Consider the following 20,690-nt stretch of genomic DNA (forward strand, 5'->3'; position numbering starts at 1 on the left):
AACTACTTCATGGTAAGGGTGGCCAGAGCCTGGAATAGGCTTCCCAGAGAGGTGGTGCTCTCACCTTCCCTGGAAATCTTCAAGAGGAGACTGGATAGGCACCTGGCTAGGGTCTTATGACCCCTGCCACCCCCAGTGCTCCTTCCTGCCCATGGCAGGGGGTTGGACTCGATGATCTGTCTAGGTCCCTTCCCACTCAGTGATTCTATGATTTATTTCACATAGGACATCAAAGGGTCATCATCAAATTAGAATAACCTTTCTGTCACTATTAGCCTAAGCCTAAATTCCAGGTGGCATATAGACATGAAGTCTTCTTTAACCCATTTCCAGTCCCTAGAGCTGCTCAGTCTCCTGAATGAGCATAACTTTCTTTCCTTCTTCCCTGTGTGATGTATGTTTTTCTCCTTCCTTCTCCCACACACACACATACACTTGTATGGACTTTTTAACTTGTTTTAATTACAGCCGCAAATTAACAATCTGCAATTTGGGTGTGGGGAGGCATTTTACTGTTCCCAGAGTGTGGTGCCAGCTCCACTTTGACATCATAAACAAAGAGGAAAGGGAAGGCTGTAAAGCCGTTCTAATACCTCATAAAGGAACTATTCTACCACAATGTGCCACACCAATCACCTAGTGACTGCAGTCAAATTGTTCTAAGCTGTAATGTTTTGGCTCATCAGTAAATTACCAAAGTACCTTTGAATAAGTAAATCTGAAGTGGAAAGAAGTTGCTGCAACGGTCCCATTTTGTGGGGAAGCAGAGACATTGCGCCTTTCACTAGGAGAAAAAAAGTGCAGATGGATCTGTTCTGTCACATCGCATCCATCCTTCCTGCTGCCAGCACTGCAAAGCTGAGCCCTCCAGTGTATCCCTGCAAGCTGTCTCTCCTCAAGCTTTAAGTGACCTTTTTTTAAAAAAAAAAGAAGAAATTTTTCAGGTTCCAAGTCAAATTAGCCAAATTAAGTCCAAATCTGAGAGTCAGTCCAGAACCATAAGTCAGTCCATAACCATAACTAAAACCGGCAAACATCCTCCACCCCCACCAGGGGCTTCAGATATTTCCAAAGTCTTTTGGCAGGCATCCTACATGCAGGCCCAAACCCAGAGGCTTGTGGTTCAGATGTCCCCAAGTTTCACCTGCCCTCAGCCATATGGCTGCAGAAGCAAGCTCGGGAGGAGCCTCCCATTTCCATAAAGTGGGTTTTAATCCCCAACACCTCAACAGGTACTAACTAAACCATGCCAGAAGAACAGTTATCCCCAGGAACGCTTAAAGAAAACTGCCTTCATGGACCCAGATACATGGTATTTGGCCAGTGGTGACATGTAGGGGGTGCATGGGGGTGCATGTGCACCCCCTGAGAGTGCCAGTGCAGCCCCTGATCAGCCTCACTTGCCTCTTAGGCAATGGGCAGGGAGGTAGGAGGGCAGGTGGGAGGGCTGGTACCCCCCCCCCCTTCAAGCACCGGCCGATGGCTGCAGTCACTTCCAGAAGCGGCCACAGCCACTCCCGGCAGTGGCTGTGACCTGTTGCGGGGGGCACACCTCCAGGCAGCAAGATCAGCTGTGGGGGGACCTCCCCAGGCAGTGAGACTGGTCACAGGGGGGGCACATGCCCCCCTGACTATGGTGGTACCAGTCGCCCATGTATTTGGCTGTTTCTTCCGCTTCCCCTGGGAGACTGTTGCACAGTGTAAAAAGCTTCTCTGAGAGGAATGGTTTCCTATCATTCACCCGGAGGGAATTTTCTTAGGCAGCATTCAGGTGCAAAGTGGTGGGGGAGAGGCTGACCTCAGGCTACTGAGGCTGTGCTGGCCCCTGTGCCCCTCTCCATGAGGGAGAGGAGGAAATGGGAGAAATCTAGAAAGGGACAGAAACTCTTACTGTGCGTGGTCTCTGTGCCCAACACAGTGGAACCCTGGTCTCAGCTGGAGCCCCTAGCCTAGGCACTAGCATCACCTGACTCGGTAACTCATCTCCAGCTAACTTCTTTCACCAGCCCTCCCCAGTACTGGCATGCCATAGTACATATGTTCCTAGAAAACTAAACACCCTTTGTGAACCCCAGAGATCCTGCACCATGGTACTAATGCTAGGAGTGTCTAGGCAGGGGCATGAGCAGGTTTTGTGTCAGAGGTTCTAAGTGGATGCTACCTATTTGACAGGGCTTCCCATGAGGTGGGCATTAATCCTCAGTCTTGCCTCCTTATCTTCACAGTTAAGGTGAGAACTTTGTGTGTTGGTGGGTGAGGGGAGAGAGAGAGACAATGAAAGCAGTGACTCCAGATTTTCTAATGCATTAGTAAATGAGGTTTTGATCTCCTTATATAAATGGAAGTGCATTTGCTTAACAATGAATAAAAACTAATCAAGTCCAAGCAGACTTACACATTGCCAAAGTGTCGGCTTTTATTTTTTTTCTCACTCCAGACGCTGACATTTAACGTGATTAATATTATCTGGCGAGTTTCAATCCTTTTACTGGTTTGGTGGCCAAAAAAGCATAAGCAAACCCCCACTGCCCACCCCCTCATCTCCTTCACATTGGCAGATGGGAAAATCTGAGCTCACCGAACAGCTCAGTATAATTTGTTCTGTGCTTTCTCCCCTCCTGAAAGGTCACTGCTAAATAATCTCTGCACAGCTATTACTTTGAAGTTGCTTCATTTGGAAGAAAGGTGCTTGACTGGCAGCCCTAGAGCACTGTGGAGCCAGCGGTCATGAACATTTCCAATACATACTTCCCTCTCATTGTACCTCAATGATGACTCTAGGAGCACACCTTTAGTTTTGATGGAGGAATGTCCACGACCAATTCAGTCCCTAGCCTTGATGCTGAGATAGGCGATTAGTCCTTCTTGTAATAATAACATTATGATATGGAAATCTGCCCCACTGGGAATAAGCCTAAAATACTTTCCAGCTGAAGTTGCACAGGCCAGTGGACAGATGTCAGAGATATTGCTTCTAGTCCCATTGGACTAGGTCAAGTGCAAGGTCTGTCTGAGCCAAACAGCCCACAGGATGGTGTGGTGAAGGAACACAAGTTTCTGTGGCTGACAGGAGGGTTTAGCCCTGCACTCAGCCACATTTACTCCCCAGCCAGAATGGCCAGGTACAGTTGGGCCCACTAGTGTAACTTCTGGGCTAAGCCTTAGGTTCGTGTCCCCTGAGCCATGGCAGGACACATTAACTACTCTGCCATGATACTCCAACATTGGTTTTATTCCAGAAAATATGTGGTGTCTGGGATATGAACAGCTCCATAAACCATCCGGCCGTTCTGCAGATAAAGTCATATCTTTTCCCCAAAAAACAAAGCAGCCAGCTGTGTGAGCCCACAGCGTCCTTCTGCAGTGGAAATGGTGCCTTTGCATTCCAGATTACACATCTGGACCTCCTGGGTAGCATCCCATGGTACCCACTACAGCATGTTCACCCTGTCTCTGACTGTGCTAGGGCATACCATTGTGAAAACAAGCCCTACCAGCTTGCTCTTCCTCCATGCTTTCCCAGTGCCAAAATAATGCAATGTAGTGCTTATTGTGCCCCCAAAGCTGCCCAAAGGTTCTTGGTCTCAGGTGTGCTTACTGGTGAGCATCCAGTGCTGCTATAACAGAAACTACATGGCATATCCCTGCAATCTGTGCACTGGGGCATGGGTGGGCAGGCAGGGCATGTATTCATAGTGGCACCTTTAAGTCCAGTTAGAGGTGGCATAGGCCTGCCCAGAGACCCATGTTCCCAATCCAAACTAGTCCCCATGCTACTTAGGAGGAATCGAAGATTGAGAATTGTGCTCCTTGTGCCTTCAAAACATGCTCCTGGCTTCCAAACAAGGCCAGCCTTATAGAGGATGCAGTAGAGCCTTCTAAGCAACCCACAGCACAACCTCCTCATCTGCTCAGCACCATGCTGCCCACTCTGAAAGGTGCAATTTTACTGTACCCTCTCTCACCCTCCCATTAGTGAGCACCTTGATCCAACCCCCTACCAGCTTCACTCCTTGCTCAACAACACTAAGACACTGTCAGCTTCTGAAATCTTCCCTCCATCCTCTCTCTTTGAGGGACAACATCCAACCCTCTTCCCTGCTACCACCGCCTTACTGATTCACAGTGGCATTGACCATGGCCCCATACCCTGTTGCCAAACCTCCAACCAACCTCTTGCTTCTGTTGATTTCTGACATTGTTTGGGGGGCTCCAAATGTTTTTCCTGGCACGGGGACTTTGAAAATTAGGGCTGGTTCTGTTGTTAGGGAAACATGATCAAACTCCTACAGTTCCTTTCAATTGCTGTAGAGGGAAAGTGGTAGAGAAGGAATGCTCTGTGTGGGGGCAGTTAGCTTAACCAACCACCTTATTTGCTTGCAGTGCCAAAGCCAGTACAGCAGACTGATTGTCCTCAACTCAGAGGAATAAAAAGTCACCCTTAAGGTCCATCCAAGGATAACCAGGGTTGGGGAAAGGACATGATAAAGGGTGACAGAGAAATGGAAAGGAGGAGATTCAATACAGAGAGAGAGAATGTGAAGGGGAGAGAGTTGCACCAGTGGAGAAAGACTGTACAGTGAAGCAGGCTTAAAAATGAAAGAAGTTATAAAGAAAGAGAAAGAAGTGAAGGAGGCTGATGAAAAAAAAGAGCAGTCATAAAGAAAGGAAGGCAAGGAAAGAAAGAAAAGAAACAGGCGGAGAGAGGGAACAAAGGAGAGGGAGAGGGAGCGACCAACCTTTATAGATCAATGTAGGGCAGACTGTCATGATGTTAACAATGGTGACAAAAGCAAAACCTCTTCTTTTCTATAACCAGATGGAGCTGTACATGAAAACAGGGACACGGAATTTAAATCCAGAGCCAGAACAATCAAAGGGTGTAGCAGACAGTATCTCCACGGCCTTTATAATAACCAGGCAGCCTAAATGGATTAGAAAAGCCTTCAAAATCCACAGCAGCAATACAAGTAAATAAATACATATTGGCTAAAAGTGACAGAAGACAACTAAATAACCCCGTGAAAACTAAGCAAGCACCCCCTGGCACTCCTACACACAACAAGCCCATACCCGATCATACATTATTCTTGCCATGGAAATGTAAATGACTGTTTCAGGTTCCCTTCCTCTCCATCCATCCTTCCTCCCTGCTGTTCCTCCCTCTTTTCCTTTCAGACGTCTTTATCAATGTGTCGCTTAGACCACACAAAAAGCAACATATGCCCAATGGGGCGTAACAAGAAATAATGGGACAAAACTGAGCAAAGAGAAAATGTGTGTGGAGATCAGGAAACATTTGCTTAACAGTGAAAGTTAAAAGACTGGAATAGCCTCTCCAGAGAAGAAATGAGAGCCCTGTTGCTTGGGACAATTGAAGCTAGAATAGAAATGTCACTAGGGAATATGTGGCAGAGAACAAGCCCACATTGGCTGGTGGCAGGGGGTGGAAATGGATGATCTAATAGGCCTCTTCTATCTCTAATGCTTACAATTCTCTGACTGTAATTGCAATTAAAGCATCTTTTGCCCTGAAGGAGGATAGAATAGAGATGCAGCAGGGAAAAAACTAAAGAGCAGATTCACCCCCGCCCCCATACATACCCATCACCTCTTTGCTGATGTAGCATTTCCTGTGAATTCATCTGTATTTTTAAAAGCACCTCTCCAAGGATTTTATTTTAGATGATATGTTCTGTGCCTTGTCTTACCCGCAGAGGAGACGAGGTTTTATTTTCCCGTTATAGAGCAGTCTGGGAAGGGAGACAGCTTGCAATGCCTTTGAAAAATGATTGTTATTCAACTAAGGGCTCCGGTCATTTTAGTGCCATCACTGGCTGAGCTACAGAAGCCCAGCAGGGACAGCTCACTTTCTGCCACCAGGCCAGCCTGTTGAGACCCTCTCCTCAGGCATGAATCTGTGTTTGGCAGAGGATGGGAAGGATGGATGTTCACCAACGTGCCTTCCCCTCAAACCCTGAGGAAGTAGCTTGTATGGGATAGAAACTTCTTGATCCTAGACAACCCCTGCTCAGACCTCCAAGGAAAGGAATCCCTCCCAGATACATGACAGCCAGTCCCAGGACCAGACTTCTTTCTGATTTTGGAGCTGATATTTGATGGATCTTTAACAGAAAAGGCCCAGCAAGATTCAGGGGTTGAAAAACGAGGCTAGACAAATTAAAACTAGAAATAAGGCAATTTCCTTAACTGTGGGAGTGATTAATTGCTGGCATGACTTAAAAATATATAAATGAAGGACTGGAAAAATCTCCTAGTCATATCCAGGCTCTGGCTGCCACAGGCATCAAGTCACACAATCCCATTCATAAACTGATTAAGCCTCATCTGAGAAGCAGGTGGGGTTTGGTTTTTTTTTGCTCCCACTGCTCCTACTTGGTAGCTGTTCCAGAACCCCACTGCTTGGTTAGTTAAAAACCTTTCTCTAATTTGCTGCCTAAACTTACTCAGGGTCAACAATATCTTTTAGCTTGAACAGCTTTTCTCCCTCCCTGGTGTTTACTTGTCTGATGCATTCATACACTGTAATCATATCCTCTCTCAACTTGCTTGACTAACTGCAAGTTCCTTCAGTGCCTTCTCATGAGGCAGGCTTTTCATTCATCTGACTATCCTAGTAACCCTTCTTTCTACCTGTTTCCACTGATGTTCTTCTTTCTTGACCAAAACTGCACTCAGGGTTCCAGATGAAGTCTGGATTGTCCAGCCATTTAAAACTTTAAATCAAAACTGAACACCTCTCTAAAGGAGGTGGTCTAGTGCCAACAAAATTCATGAGCTTGATGCAGTGACTGCTTGGCGAGGGTCCATGCAGGAGGTCTGTCTCAATGATCAAAAATGTACCTCTTGGCTGTAGGGCCTAGGAATCAGTTAAGGTGATCTGCTTCCTTTTTGATTTGAGGTGGTCATGAACATTCAGGGCCTGGGCTTTTTCCATTGGAATTTCCCAGTTTGCCAAAACTGAAATGATTCGTGGATAGACTCCAGTTTCAATGAAGTTGTGGCAGAACCCCACCAGTGGTCTGAGGAAGCCCCCTCTACCGGCTGTGCTTGGCATCCTACCCGGTTACCTGCCAGGTCATCCTTTTGGCTCCTTGGCAGCCAGCATCTTGGGCTGCCTCAGAGCTTGAGATCCCAAAACTGCCAGAGTCCACACTTTCAGGGCAAAGCTCTAAAGCTCTGGAACAGCTCACTCTGCAGGCTTCCTTGGGACCCGGGCCTCATGACCTTTCATGGAAAATTTCCCAATTTTTGTTTTCATTCTAAACCAGATCTGGGGCAGAAAGTAGGACAGAGTGGAACCTGAGAGACTAAAGGGTTCAGAAAGGCCTGAGCTTTCATAGGCAACAAGTTGTTTTGCCACATGCTGGGAATGGACTGGCAGAAAGAAAAGATTTTCCATGGAAGGGAAAGGGACAAGAGGCAGATATGTTGCTAAGAAAGGTAATGAGCAGATTTATTAGATCAGTTAAGATGAACAAGGCAGCTGAGACCTGGAGGCACATCATAATAAACTGTCAAGGTAACAGGATAAGAAAACATAGTCCCTGCTGAGACCATGATTAATACAGTTCAGTCTGTGGATGAATTCTTGCTCTGCAATTTTGCAATCAGTTTTTTCCCCGTGTTTTGTTGCTTAAGAACAGCTACTCTGAGGTCAGTGATGGGAAGTCCAGAAGGCTAAGATTTTGAAATACTGAAACCCTCCACGAAAAAGGCTTGCCTTTCTCCACCCAGCTCTATCTATGATGCATAAAACACTCCTGAAAGTGTGGAAGGTTTATTCCTGCTTGTTTGTTTACATTAGAAGCCCATGGTCTACCTCTTGGTGGAGGTATCTGTGTTACCAGCAAGGGGAAGGCTGCATCCAAAGCATTTCTAGGTAGAGTCACCTATCATTATAAACCCTCACATTGAACCTTCAGGCAGAAAGTCTGACTCTTCCCTCCCTTATGCCTTCTTTACATTACTGTGACCCCACTGACTTAACAGAGCAATCTGATTAACTCCAGAGTGGGGGAGATCAGAACCAGGCCTGGAATCTTCCAAGCAACATCTGGTCATAAAACCTTGGACTGACTCCTCTTGGGATCCTGTGCGGACTGTTCTTGTCCTAGCCAGGAGCATGAACCTTCATTCCCTTCTTTCCACAGCAAGGTGCTGAGGTCAGGGATCCCCCTGGCATCTGTTACTGTCACAGCACTGGCCCATTCATCTACCATCTCCAAATGTAATTGCTGATGGAGAGGCTGATGTGTTGTTTGACTTGTGCCTGAGGTACCAGGCCATTGCATAGAACTGCCAAAGGCCTGGGTTTGATTCCCAGTTCTGCTCTTTTAGTCCACAGGCTGGGAATACCATGGAACAGTACTCTGGGCCTCAGGGGTAGTGAGAGGGGGACCTATGTCCTCATACGAGTTCCTTTCTGGCCAATTAAGACACAAGCACATGACAGCAAGGGATCCTCAGGGCATTAAGAAGGACATGGCATTGTAAGGAAGTGGCCTCCTAGGAAGACAGCATCTGCCAAACTAGAATACACCCCAGGTCCATCTGGTCCAGTCTCTCTCTCTCTCATAGTGGCCAGTTTCAGAGGAAGGAGTAAAACTGTTCAGTATTTTAAGGTTGCTCAGGGTCCCAGCTGTATTTTAGCCCTGCAGGAGAGTAGTTGTGCTTGGACCACCAGGCATGGTGCAGATAATCCTCTACCCTTCCTGCTCATTGCTCCTATCTACAAAACAGGCTTGGCACCACAGCCCTGAAAGGACAGCACACTCTTCATAGAGGTACCAGGAGCTCGTATCAAGGGTGGGGGTACAGTAGAGTCCGATCCCTAAAGATGAAGGTTTACATTATAAACTATTTCACACCCGATCACTGTGTCAGGGACGCCGAACAAAGCTGGGGTGGGAGGGGCAGAGTTTAGGGATTCTGGCGGAGCTTAGATAGCATATGGCTGCTTCCCTCGTCCATCAGACCCATGAACATACCAGTCACTTTGTATTTACCAGTGACTTGCTTATGGCTTTGAACTTGTAGAAGGTTTCATTGTGAGAAGCATGTTTGCTTGGACCACTGAGTGATATGCCTAATTTTTCCAAAAGGAACAGAGGGTCTTTAGCTCCCAAAAGGAGAGGGGCAGAAGGGACACTGGTGTAACATCCTGACAAAGATGTGTGTAATTTCCCACCCAAGGTGGACAGAAGAGGCCGTGGAGTTGGATGCTGTCAGAGATGGGCAGAGGAGACCTAGGTGTCATTCTTCACTGGAGAGCAGAGGCAATGCTCCGTTTAGCATCTCAGCTGTTTGGTCACTGCTATTTGTTGCCTTTCCCCGCTGAGTCCGTGGGCATGGGCATGGGCAGATGAGAGCAACAGAGAGATAAAGAGGGCACTGAAAGAGCTGCTGCTTGTAAGCAGACAGCCCTGACCCTGCAGGCAACCCGAGTCAGCTGGAAGTAATCAGATAACCAGGGTCAGCCTGTGGGTGGGCACAGGAGAGGTAATTAGCTGGCTTGCTTGCTGTCTTGACTTCTGATACTTATGCTTCAGCTGCTTCATGGCAACTCCTCATGTGGTAAGTGAACACTAAACTGGAGCAGTGTTTGGTGTTCAGTTCCTGTGGGTCAAGAGCAGGCACATGGATAATTACCATGGAGCAGCTGATAGGTGGTATGTCCTTGCCCGTTTAACTCACTGTCATCTGTTCATAGGTCCATACCCCAACCCAAGTCTGCAGTCTGACTTGCCAGGCAAAGGAAGTCTCTAGAGGACCCTGCAGGGAGGGGAAAGGCTTCCAAAGAGCCATACTTTGTGCAAATACAACTCTAGAAGAGTCAGGAAGCTTATAAAGAAAAGTAGGACAGATATAGGTGTGTATGCAAACTGAGAGATGCACCCTCAGCAGGGGGTGGTGCCAGAACGGTTTGGCTACAAAGGAAACAAAGCGGCTGAAGGGACCATGTGACCAACACCAGGAAAGGGAGTGAGAGATGTGGAGGGAAACAACATCTGACCTTACACACCCTTTCTCTATCACTTGGCACATTCACCTCCCCTACCCAGTGCCCATGTCAGGGTTCACCAGCACTTGCATATTTCTGAATGCCCTCCCCCACTCAAGTAATTAACTAAGTAGCGATTATCCAAAAGCCTTGAGTGCCCTGATCTTACCTCAGCCAGCTCAGAGGAAAAAAGGCTCAGCACAGATGTTCTTTCCCTTTGTAGGGACGAAGAAAACAAGAGACAGCAGGCACGTCTACATGTGCACTTTAATGTGCAGTAGCCTATTCTAATGAGCATTAAAGCCTCACAGCAAAAACAGTACTAATATGCTAAAGTGTAGTAGAATTAGTCTACCGCACATTAAGCATCACTAAAAAGGCATTCACTTTTGCTACTGTGCATCAGGGCAGCCTAATGCACCATTATGTAGTACCTCATATTAGTGGTACTAAAATTAATGCACAGTAGCAAAAGTGTGTCAATGAACACACAGATGTGCCCAGTGTGATTCTGTCCCTCAGTTCTTTATGGGCAATGGGAAGAGGAGGAGGGCCTGAGGGAAGGGGTCTTGCTCACCTATTTAGGATGCTACTCATCAGCAGAGCTGTCTTGTGGGCAATGCAACCTGTCACAAGGCACAAGGCTACTGGGGGCATAAATAAGGTTTGGTTCGGAGCCGGCAGCAATGCAGCTATACTCATAAGGTGCAGCGAGTGGGTGAATTAGCCATGTTTCTTACCAGAGCCAACTAGCCTGTCTTTAGCATTACACTAACACAGTTACACTGTTTCCTGTTCAGGACATGGAGTGGGCAGGGTGTTTCTCAGCACAGGTCTGCCTCACACCTTATAGGCATACTTTTACCATGTATCTGCATAGCATGAAGTGACTCTGCAGCATTACCTTGTACTTCCTCAGATAGAAGCAGGGTGGAGGAAGGGTAGCCAGGCTGATTAGCTCAAAGAAGAAGAGTCCTGATGAGAGGTTGGGAGGCGGGGGGAGGCTCTGTGCAGGCATCCTTTGGAAACCTCACCCAGGGCAGGACAGTTTCATAGTAGATTCCTGCTTCTCACCCAGTTTGAGGTCATGAAAGTGTTTTGCCCCAGGACAGAATGGCAGGGACATGTGGGGATTTCTGCTTTCCTCTCTAGCATAGGGTATTTACCTGCTGGGGTCAGGTGAGCTCATGTCACTTAATTCCATGCCATTACAGGTAAGGCCACATTACTGAAAGGGTGGGATCAGTACGCCAAGCCACAAGCCCCAGTACAAGCACTCCTTCCTTTTCTTTTGTGAACCAGGGGAGTAGACTTCTTTCCTGGATTCCTCTGCTGATTCACAAAATGAGAAAGCAGAGACAGCTGCCACAGGCACTTCAACCAAAGATATGCTGAACTCAGTGGGCTCCCATGGGACAGAGGGCCCTATGCTCTGGTTAAATTAACATATGAATTAGTCTGGTTCTGGTCACAATGGCCTGGACTATTGCTGGGGCATTGATCTTTCCTGTTTTCCAACTGTAGAGGTTTAGGACCTCTTAGGACCAAAATACTTTCCCTATCTAATACTGTGGATATGTCCAAGGGTATTTGAATGGAATGGCTTGTAACATCCAGGAGGTCGGACTACATGCACTCATGGTCTCTTTTGGCCTTAATCTCTGAAAAGTTCTGGAGGAGTTAGCCTCTCAGGTGCCACCCTACCCTGCCTTCTGCATGAGATACTATGAGAAGAGGGTGGAAGGTCATCACCATTAGATGTCTTGGAATAAATACCCTTCCTAGGCTGTGTCAGGCCTGGAGGAAGAGGGTAGCCCAGTCCAGGAAAGATATTTGCTGTAGAATATATCTCAGTGGCACGTGCCTCAGAACTTTCCCTGCACCATCACTGTGAGCAGGAGGAGAGTGGGATGGTGTTGAGCACCAACTCCTACAGCACCACCTGTCATCAGCAGGCTGACTACAGAGAGAGTAGGCAGAGAAACACAGGCCAGATCTAGCCCACAGGCTCCTGCCAGCACAGCCACGTGATCCCCACTTGCTAGAGCTGAGCTGGCAGAAGCCCCACACTGTGAGTGCAGGTGTGCCCTTCCTTTTATAAGCATGGCTTGTACCATTTTGGGACATCCAGGAGTTCATGATACTGGTAAGAAGCACAGCTTTGCTGTAGGAGCATTTTGCTGGCAGAGCAGACCAAGAAAGCTCTCCTTATGTGAAAGAAAGCTCTCCCTCGGGCCTAGCAGCTCATTTGGCTATGATGCTTCAGGGTAGGTTCACCAGCTCCTGAAGCCCACAGTACACCAGGGAGTGATGTGGCTGGCAACCCATCCAGTTGCCATTGATTCCTCAGCCTGAACAACCATGTAGCCATTTACAGCCAGGCCAAAGGGCCTTCAGCACAAGTCCTGAGCAGGACTCAAACTCATGGCACTGTTGGGTAACACCTTAACTACTCTGCCACAATGGCCTAATCCAATGGCTGGGACTCCTCAGCGGCCCTAGCTAGGCCTAGGATGTTCAGCTCCTAAGATCAGATGAGACCAGTTGCATTCGATCTGGTACAGCCATAGGCAAACTCCTAATGCAGACATAGTTGTATATAGTGACAATGCCCTGCCTTTTTAAAGTCAGCCAGGGATTGAGTCAAAGAGAGGTGTGATGAGCCCATACACAAACTCTCTGCAGCTGGTATCACAAAGGACAGCCCGTTTGTTCCTTGCCTGTCATCCCAGCTCCAAGCTCCTCTGGAGAAGAATGTAACTTCTCCCACCTAGAATAAGGCAACCTGGAAGAGGGGGGATTGAGTCTCTTTGTAATGCTTTGACGGATCCTCTCCAAGTTCCTAGCCCAGGTTTTGGAACTACCTAAAAAAGAGCCAACCCAAGGACTTTGCTCCAGATTTTATTCAGAATCTAGTGGGTGATGGGACAGGGACTTGGAAGGTCTGTGCGCAGACACATTGCAGTGTAGAGATCAGTAAAGCACAGTGCAGCAACCGAAGCTCTGAGCTGCTGGTGTCACAACAAGAATGGCCACAAAACCCTGTTTTTTGGTTGCATAATTAACAAACACCCTAGAGCTGGGGGCTTTGGCAGTAGAAAGCCTGGGGTTTATCTCCTATTGTGTGTCCTCCCCTCACCTTGCCATGTTCTTCTACCTGCTGTGCCCTCACACAAACACACACACATGCATGCATACACTTACAGAGCAGAGCTGAGCTAAGAGGATTACAGAACTATTATGTGATGTTAAAGTGACAGCCGCCTCAAAGTAGGATACAATAGTGGCATGGAGTGGAAGGTTGATCTCCCTGTTATTGCTCATCCCCAGCCCCTGCTACAGGAAATCCTCAGTCCAGCCCCAGCCCCAATGCTTTCAGGGAAAGCTTATCAAGGGGGGTGACTGCCTTCACACAAGTCCCTTTCTTTATTCAGCCCACTGGTAGCAGGGCAGGGGCATGAAGACTGGCATCTTAGGATCACAGGAGGTGGTAATAATCAAATTAATTGAGGCTCTTAAAGGGGAGGTTTAAATTCAGGTAAAAGCTCTTAAAGGTAAGGGTCACTGACTTAAAGATGATCATCCAGTTGACATGGGAGTCCACTATTGATTAGGTATAGACGTACATTTTCATTGGCATTGATACATTTACTCATGATTATTTTTCCTTTCTCTCTCTCTCTTCTCCCTCTCACGCTCTTCTTTTCCCAAGTGCAGCAGGAGCTCCCAGCTCAAGTCAATGCCTCTGCTTCCCCTGCCCCTGTGCTGACCCGAGATGTGCTCCACAACAAGATGGAGGAGCTGGAGGAGCAGCTCCTTTCCAAGATAATCTCCCTGCAGAAGGAACGCTTGGGCAGCAACAGCAATCACGACCAGCAGCGGCATGACATCGAGAAGGAGCTGAGTGCTCTGCAGAGCCGGGTCACTGAGCTGGAACAGGGTCAGTGCTGGCAGGTGAAACTGGTTAAGCCATGGCTGCCTTCAGACTCTCCCCACCCTGTGCAGTGTGTGCACATATGTGGGAGTCTCATTGCACTTAGTCAAGAAGAGAGGGAAGATGCCCTGGGCTAGTGCTGAACCCAGTCTGGATGCTTCAGATAATGATTATATCTCAGGATGTCTGGCTCTGAACAAATACAGGGGAGACACAGTCCATAGCCTAAGGAGATCACTATCTAAATCAGGCATGGCCCATGCCATTCAAATACAGGGCACAGAGTCTGAAGGACCGTGCAAGAAGCAGCATGGATTTCCTCTCAGATGTGCCATGCAGGAGGTGACTGCTAATGCAGCTATCTGGTTGTGCAGTGGTATTCCAGCCAGGCCCAGTCAATGTCACAGAACCACCATTGTTAACCTTGGTGAGGGCTGAGTTGGTGTTGGGCTTGAAGCATAGGCAAGATGGTGCGGAGCTGCAGTTGCTGTTAGCAGCCGTTGTCAGCAGTGGTTTCATTATGTACTGTAGACTTTAGCTTGGGGTTGGTTTAATTCTCAATGCTTCCATGTATTACTGTGTCTCCCTGCTTACCAGCTCCCACAGGTATTCACCTGTTGCCCTGTTTCTCTTCTCTCCCTCCTCTGTGGGCACCAAGGAGCACCAGCCTACAACCCTCCCGATGCTTTCAAGGTTACCATCCCTGTCCAGACCAACTACATGTACGTCCGGCTGAAGAAGAGCCTGCCAGAGCTCTACTCCTTCACGGTCTGCATGTGGCTGAAGTCCAAGGCCTCATCGGGGCTGGGAACACCATTCTCCTACTCTGTCCCTGGGCAGGCCAATGAGATTGTGTTGCTGGAGTGGGGGCACAACCCCATGGAGCTGCTCATCAATGACAAGGTCAGGAGGGGCAAGGCCTGCCCAGGCGCACTGGGAGCTGAGGCTGAAGGAAGCACTTACTCCTCCCTGCCTTGTCTGGGGAGGAAGCGCCCTTCGTCCTCCCTTAGATATGAATGACCCCTTGTCATCTTTGCCCTGGGGAGGGGAGGAGTTATGTCTGCCAGATGTACACAGAACAGCTCTGTGCCCTTCTTCTGCAGCAGCCTGACAGAAAGGAAGTGAAAAGGATTCAACTTTTCAAACCAGAATGTCACCCAGATCCTGGAGTTTCTAACTCAGACACATTGGCCACCCACTCCTGTTCTTTCCCTCCCCTGATCTCTCATCCCACTTTTCCCTGCCTCTCCTATGCTCTTTCTCTCCCTTCTTTCCCTAGCATTTCCTCTCCTTTCATCTCCTCCCTACTCCTCATCTTTTGAGGCACAGTGCTGTGCACTGACCCCTCTCTCCATACCTCCAGACTCCCACCCTTGGGGAGAAGGCTGCTGTGTGTCACAGCCAGTGCCAGAGGGTCTATGCAAGACTCCTTCTCATGTCTTCCCACAGAAAATGCTTCCTGGGAAGCCTCACTGAGAAGTAGCCACATCACCTGTCTCTGGAGGCATGTGGTGGCTTCCAGGCAGCCCCATAACATACCTGCTTCTGTTTCTGGGTCTTTAAGGTCGCCCAGCTGCCCCTGAATCTAAAGGATGGGACCTGGCACCACATCTGCATTGCCTGGACCACTCGAGATGGCATGTGGATGGCATACCAGGATGGTGAGCAGCGTGGGTCCAGTGAAAACCTGGCAGCCTGGCATCCCATCAGACCACAGGGGGTGATTATCCTGGGACAAGAACAGGTATGTGCAGCTGCCTCCCTGCAAGATTGGTTATGTAATATGCTTGGCCCATTCAGGGGGTATTTGGAAGTCCCCAAAGGAGAGCTTCACAAGACTGGGGTAGGGGAACTTCTTATGGCTTCCTCACAGGCTGCAGCTACCACCCTGTTGTGAGCTGATAAGAGTCACTGCTGGCTGATGTAAAGTGCCCCCTTCCTACTGCCACTCTTTAGAGGAAGATTGGAGCATACTTCCTCGGGCTCCCCAAGTTCTCTTCAGAATAATCCTCCTGGTTTCTCCCAGGATAAAGTGCAGCCCTAGCCCCCATGGGGAAGTTTAGCTGGGAATTTACGTAGCAAGCAAGCATAATTCATGGGGCATGTTTATGATAACAGCATCTCAAAAGATCATTCCTGTAGATTGGGAAAAGGCTCCCTAAGGAATCTACTGTTGGGAGCAGCCTAATGGCCACATTCATGTACAGTATCCCTTCTCTCCTTTTTTCCCTTTCTCTCCCCGACCCTCTTTCATATATTCATTTTATTACTTGCCACCTCATTTCCTTTGATGTTTTTCTCCATTTCTTCCCGTGTTTCTATTTTCTCTTTTCTTTTCTGCATTTTGTCTTCTCTGGGCTCTCCCTTTTTCAATGTGTGCCTCATCCCCCACAATATCTTTCTCTTTCTCTCTCCTCTTCTCCCTTTGTGCTTCTCTTTTCCTGTGTCCTGCCCTCCCAATCTCCATACACCCTGATCCCAATGAACAACAGGACACACTGGGTGGCCGATTTGATGCGACTCAGGCCTTTGTTGGTGATATTGCTCAGTTCAACCTATGGGACCACATCCTGACGCCCACAGAGATCCGGGGCCTGGCCAACTGCACTTCCCATCTTCAAGGCAACGTGATCCCGTGGGACGATAAACTGGTGGAGGTCTTTGGAGGAGCCACCAAGTGGACCCTCGAGAGCTGTGAGGAGAGGATGAAGGCATGAGGCCCCTGGCCCCACCCATGGAAAAGGGCATGACAGTGACTTCCCCTCTTTCCCTGCCACCTAAGTAATGAGGCAGCAGGAGTCCCCCTTTCTTCCCAAACAGAAACATCTGGGGTTCTGGATCTGCTAGGGGAGAGGGGTGGAAGGGGACAGAAAACCATCTGTACACACAGAAATTGTGACGCTCTTTGTTTTGTTGCTCCAGTTAATTCCTAGTTGACCCATAACAAGCAAGTGGCAAGCCCCTCCATCAGCTAGGCTGGGTGGGTAGGGGACAGCATCCAGACCCTGGGCAAAGACACCAGCAAGAGGTAGATCAAGCATGAAGAAGGGGAAGTCATGGGTGAGCTGGGGATGCCTTGAGCTGACATATCTCTCATCTCTGTATGTTCCACTAGGAGCACTGCGGTGAGTCACCCACCGCTAGCTATCTGTCCCACGATCCCTGCATCCCAGCCTCCCTCTCATCCCATCAGCACGGGTGCCAAGGAACACCTGCGTACTAGACAGCCCTGAGCAGGTTTTTTTGTGTCTTCACATCAAAATGGGCCAAACTTGGTGCAGTGAGGCTTGGCTTCCCCATGCTGCCTCAGGGGACTGGGTTGTGGATGCAGCCCTCTAACCTGAGCTGGGAACTGGGGTATCTGCATCCCTTAGGTAGCTTGGAGAAGCTCAGCCTTAATATCTGCCACATAAAAATGTTGTATAGCTTTACCTGTGAGGGACAAGAACAAGTCTCTTGACAAAAGTCTAGAAAGCTCTCTCATTCCTGTGTGTCTTTTATGGTATGTGATAGTTAATTCTTGCCCCTTTGATGTCTTGTACCTTTAAGATCCCCTTTAAGGACCACTGTTAGTGCAACTCAGAGGGGCCAGATTCATTTCAGTAGCCCACAGCCTAGTTGAGGTTTCCCAGTGGCACCAAGTCAGCCTGAAGAAGGGTAGAGTGACACAAGGAGCTCCCAACCTGTCCCCTGCTTAAGGGCTCAGTCCAGTCTCAACAGGGTCTGCTGCTGGCTCAGGGAAGAGGGAGAGAAGAACAGGTCTGGGGCAACCTCTACAGTGCTAGAGCCTCTAGTGAATAGTGGCTCTGCCCTCCTGTTGTGAAGTCCCCAGGGAAGGACAGCAGTGTATACCCCTTTCTTTCCCCAGGAAACAATCTCATCCCTGAATGTGGTGTAATTTGCATTTGTTTGCAGCTCCACAGGGTAAATCTGGCCCTGAGCAAAAAATAGGGACTGTGTCAAGCATTTATTAGGTACCTTTGACTTCCTCCCTTGCACTCTTGTCCCTAGTCTGTCCTGACCAAGGATACTTTTAACATTCCAAACCTCTGAGGAGATTTAAAGAGATGCCTTTGAAAAACCAACCAACCTGCCAAGAAGCATTCCTGTTCCTCCATGTCCTTGGTATGGAATATACTTCCAACTCCAAAATCACACAGATGGAGGCTCTGGATGCCTGATGACAATGTCCAGTGTTTTGGAAAGACTTGAGTGAAAGCCAGATGCTTTTACTGCTCAACAGGAGTGTGGAACCACTTCCGTTTCCAACCCTCATAGATCAGGAGGTGTCTTGATGTCAAAACCATGTCACAGTTGTGTATTTAAAAGGTTTTTAATGTTATCAGCTCCCTTTCTCCTCACTTCTTTGGTCAGTGGCTCCAGTAGGTCACAATGGCCCAGAGAGGAGGGACCAGCTGTGGGACAGCACTGCTTTCTCAACCAGAGACACAAAAGGGCCATTTTCCTCACTTTATCTAGGCAGAGGGAGCAGTGCAAGAAATACCTCCCATAGTATTCTTAGTAACTCCCTACCATTTCTGTGCCATGTAGCCTATGCAGAAGACGTGATGTAGTGGTGTGAGCTGAATGTTCTAGGAGTGCTGAACTGGGTTGACTTGAATAACTCAGGCAAAGCCAGGGCATCCAGGAATAATGCAGGCACTGCAGCTCCCCACTGACCAAATCTGTATGCCACACTGCCATATATTGCTCTTCTCTGCTATATGTTTTCATATCCACTGCATGCCTAGAGAGCCTGGCCCCAACCCAGCCCAGGCATAAGATAGAGCAGTTTGATGGAGTTTCAGATCCAGACCTGATTCAGTTTGAATAAATTGGTCAATGAATGGGTGAAGTGTAGAGAGCTGTGTGTTTGCCCTGAACTAGTCACAGAGCAGATTGTCAAGTCTGGGGCTGCAGCTCATTGACATGTCCCCATGCCAAGAGGTCTTCCCCCATTCCCACCCATGGAGGGAACATGATATTTCTCACTTCCAGGCAGGACTAGGAAGCATGAGGATGGAGAGGTGAGGGTAATCCCAACTCCTGACCCTTGAAACAGGTGCTGGACCCAATTCTCTTCCTCCTCATGCTAGCCCATTCAAGCTTCTTCAACAGAGAGAGAAATCCAGCCCTTTCAGGTTTCAAGGACTCTGAACCTAAGTCCTTCTCCTGAATCAGGAGCCACCTGCTGCTGGAAAGGCTACAGGTATAACCCCCAGTGGGAGGAAAACAAAGCAAGACATGGCTCCCTCCTCCCCCCACATCTCTAGGTTGCAAATAGAGACTCTTCTGAAATTGATCCAGCACGTTTCCTCTTTCCATATGGCCTGCACCTTCCATCTCCCCTCCATCCACTCTTCTACTCTTCATGGCAGGAAGGGGGTAGAGACGTTATTTTCGTCTGGTTGCCTGTTGTGTCTGCTCACCTGAAGTCTGCCTTGCCTTCTGGTACAAGATCTTTGAGGTTTTGCCCACGCAACTCAAAGGTAGGTGGGCAGGGGGAGAAAGGACATGCTAACAGTGCTGTGTTCATGCCCAGAGCACAGGCTGATCCTCTGAACTGAGCAAACTAAGGGACAGGGAAAAGGCTTTCTTCCCTTGTACATGCTGCTTTGATCATGGTTATGAGCCTGTTATTGGCAGAGGACACTGGAGAGCAAAAGAGAGAGTAGAAGGTATCTAAGCTGAATTCACAGGGGCCTAAATATATAAGTTAAAGGGAGCAGTAGATCTGGGCTGAGGGGTCTGCCTGTTCCACATCCCTGTTCCTTACCCCTTGCCTGTGGAAGAAGCTTGCCTGTCCCCTTTTCTGTCCTGCTCCTTGAACTGTTCTTAGATGCCACAGAAGAGGGGTGGGTGGGCAGTAATGGACTTTCCCCAGAGCGCAGGGTGGGACTCAGCAACTTTCAGGGGAAGGAGCTGCTGGCCTCGAAGCTGGAGGCAGGGGAGGCTCATATTCCCTAGGAGTGCCTGATAACACATTTCCACGCTGCGTGAAGCCACTGATGTCTACGTATATGTGTATGGGGCATGGGGTGGGGGTGGGAGGGGTTACTTTGGGGTCTTGTGATCACTCGTGTGTCGTGTTCTGCTTTCCCCTACCCAAATCCCCTCACATTCCCTGTGTGAGGGTTTGACACTGGATCTTTTCCCTGCTCTCTCATCTAAATAGGGAAGGGGAGCAGAGTGGGGGAGCATAGGTAAATATATTGTTATTCCCTGGATCATTTCTAGTGTCTGTTCTCACTGGATCTCCTGCCTCTTCTCTGACTGCCCTGTGCCAGCACAGGAGGAAGGGCACAAAGGGCAGAAAGAGTCATTGTTCCAGTTGTAAAACACTGTGATCTTAGTGCACCATGAGTGAGAGAAAACATGCGCCTGCTCCATGCCAGGCTCTCTCCCTCTCTTTTGTACATCTGTGAAACGGGACTCATCATACGCACGCGTGTATGTATCGTGTATATATATATTTTTTATGTAAATCCAATTGTTGACAATAAACGTGATGGTTACATTTGATTCGGTCTTGAAGTCATCTGGTGGGCCTTCCCTCTTGTGCACAAAGGTTGTGGGGGGTAATCCCAGACAGCATCTAGACAGACTAGTTGTACTAATTGAACAAGGGAGGTGTAGTAGAACCCACGTACTTTTCAGGGCTAGGTTCCTAACTTCTCATGTGCAGAGAAGGGTTTAGGAAACACCTGGGGGTTTACAGAGCCACAGCCAAAA

The 20,690-nt window shown here is 48.5% G+C and overlaps 1 protein-coding gene across 1 annotated transcript in view; it reads left to right on the top strand.

Moving 5' to 3' along the window:
- NPTXR (neuronal pentraxin receptor) overlaps positions 1–20,480 on the top strand; it is a 27,088-nt gene extending 6,608 nt beyond the window's left edge. Inside the window, exons 2-5 of the mRNA XM_019515177.1 lie at positions 13,742–13,964; positions 14,617–14,861; positions 15,523–15,702; positions 16,451–20,480. Coding sequence (XP_019370722.1) covers positions 13,742–13,964; positions 14,617–14,861; positions 15,523–15,702; positions 16,451–16,675 — 873 coding nt within the window. The 3' untranslated portion in view covers positions 16,676–20,480. The remainder of the gene's footprint in view (positions 1–13,741; positions 13,965–14,616; positions 14,862–15,522; positions 15,703–16,450) is intronic.
- The last annotated feature ends 210 nt before the right edge of the window (positions 20,481–20,690 follow it).

The sequence above is a fragment of the Gavialis gangeticus genome, unplaced genomic scaffold (genome assembly GCF_001723915.1).
Source record: "Gavialis gangeticus isolate Ggan-Ray unplaced genomic scaffold, GavGan_comp1, whole genome shotgun sequence".
Classification (NCBI taxonomy): domain Eukaryota; kingdom Metazoa; phylum Chordata; order Crocodylia; family Gavialidae; genus Gavialis; species Gavialis gangeticus.